The 1,375-nt window shown below is 39.5% G+C and overlaps 1 protein-coding gene across 1 annotated transcript in view; it reads right to left on the bottom strand.

Annotated features, from left to right (window-relative positions):
* Positions 1 to 142: 142 nt before the first annotated feature.
* The window catches only part of LOC107103459 (cholesterol 7-alpha-monooxygenase), a 9,666-nt gene continuing 8,433 nt past the window's right edge, over positions 143 to 1,375 (bottom strand). The window contains exons 7-8 of the mRNA XM_015403176.1: positions 684 to 862; positions 143 to 587 (exon numbers count right to left, since the gene is read on the bottom strand). Coding sequence (XP_015258662.1) covers positions 285 to 587; positions 684 to 862 — 482 coding nt within the window. The 3' untranslated portion in view covers positions 143 to 284. The remainder of the gene's footprint in view (positions 588 to 683; positions 863 to 1,375) is intronic.

Genomic DNA, 1,375 nt, shown 5'->3' with positions numbered 1-1,375 from the left:
GTTGTAAGATAACTCCACTCCGCAGCAGGTTAGTTAGTTAAAACTGTATTTTTCTAAATACTAGAAGTGTTAACTATGACAGAATGCCAGTAGAGACCTTTAAATATGTGAATATTTCTAATGATTCAGTACAACTCATCTTCTACAGCATTTTTATAAAAGAAACAGAGAATGAAAAATAGTTCAATCTATTTACAGTCACAGTGAGATATCTTCATGGCACTTTCAGTTTTACACTATATACATCAAAAAAATTCAGTCAGGCAGCAGAGCAGTGACGACCTTCAGTGGTTCAGCCTCCTCTTATACCTAAAGTCCACATCATAGGTAGGTTGAAGGATTCCCAGACCAGCGCGGGACTGGTCTAGAGGAGGAACTCGAATAGCAGGGTCTAATAATTCCATGTCAAAGTAGGCCAGCATCAGAGTCAGAAACTGCTTGATCTCATACACGGCGAAAAATCTTCCGGGGCATTTCGTTACCCCTGAGCCAAAGGGCATGTAGAAATAACGCAGCCGTCGGCCGTTGCGATAAAAAGTCGTCCTCTCCTGACCTTTCTCATCCAGAAAACGGTCAAACTTATACTCCTGCAAGAGAAGGAAAAACAGAGAGCAACAGTTATTAGATATCCCGATCTAAAGGTCATTCCTAGTTTCGGATATCACGATAATTCGGGGTCTTACATAGGGATCCTCATAGATTTCCGGATCGTAGTGCAGCATAGGTGGATACAGGGCTATGACATCATCTTTCCTGATACGGTAAGCTTCCTGGTTGTCAAGGTGAAGCAGGAAGTCCTCTTTAGCCACTCGAATGTTCAAAGAAGCACTAGAAAGCCGCATGGCTTCTTTCATGATGCTATCTGTTATTTAGAGACAGAAATATAGTTTGCAATATTTCAATAAAAAGTAAAATATAAAACTCATTCAACCTTTTGTTTTAAAGGAAACGTCCGCTCATATTCAGAATACAAACTTCTAAAAGTACTTTAATTATGAAATTTTTTCAGCTGTTCAATAAACGATCAGTGTTTTTAATTAAGAGTATTTTTTTATGTGCTTTACTGCAGGCATCCATGTTTGTTAAAGAACTAGTGATGCACTGATGCCAGTTTCTGGCCCCGATACCCGATACCTGGCTGTGCATCATCGGCCGATACCATCTGTTTGAAATTAATGTGTTTATCTGAAGAACTTCAGACTACCTGGATGTAAAATAATCACCATCATGGCTTCAAGCTGCTGCCTTCCTTTGTGAAGCAGGAAAAAGACTAAAACAAAGTGAATCCAGTAGAACTTTTTATTGCCTGGAATGGGCGACAATAGTTGAAGAAACTTTTGGCTCTCAAAGGCCAAAATAGTGCAACATTCGTGAA

The sequence above is a fragment of the Cyprinodon variegatus genome, unplaced genomic scaffold, assembly GCF_000732505.1.
Source record: "Cyprinodon variegatus isolate N-32 unplaced genomic scaffold, C_variegatus-1.0 Scaffold1453, whole genome shotgun sequence".
Lineage (NCBI taxonomy): Eukaryota > Metazoa > Chordata > Actinopteri > Cyprinodontiformes > Cyprinodontidae > Cyprinodon > Cyprinodon variegatus.
Note: the sequence above shows the minus strand (reverse complement) of the source record. Positions and strands in the feature narration are given on the sequence as shown.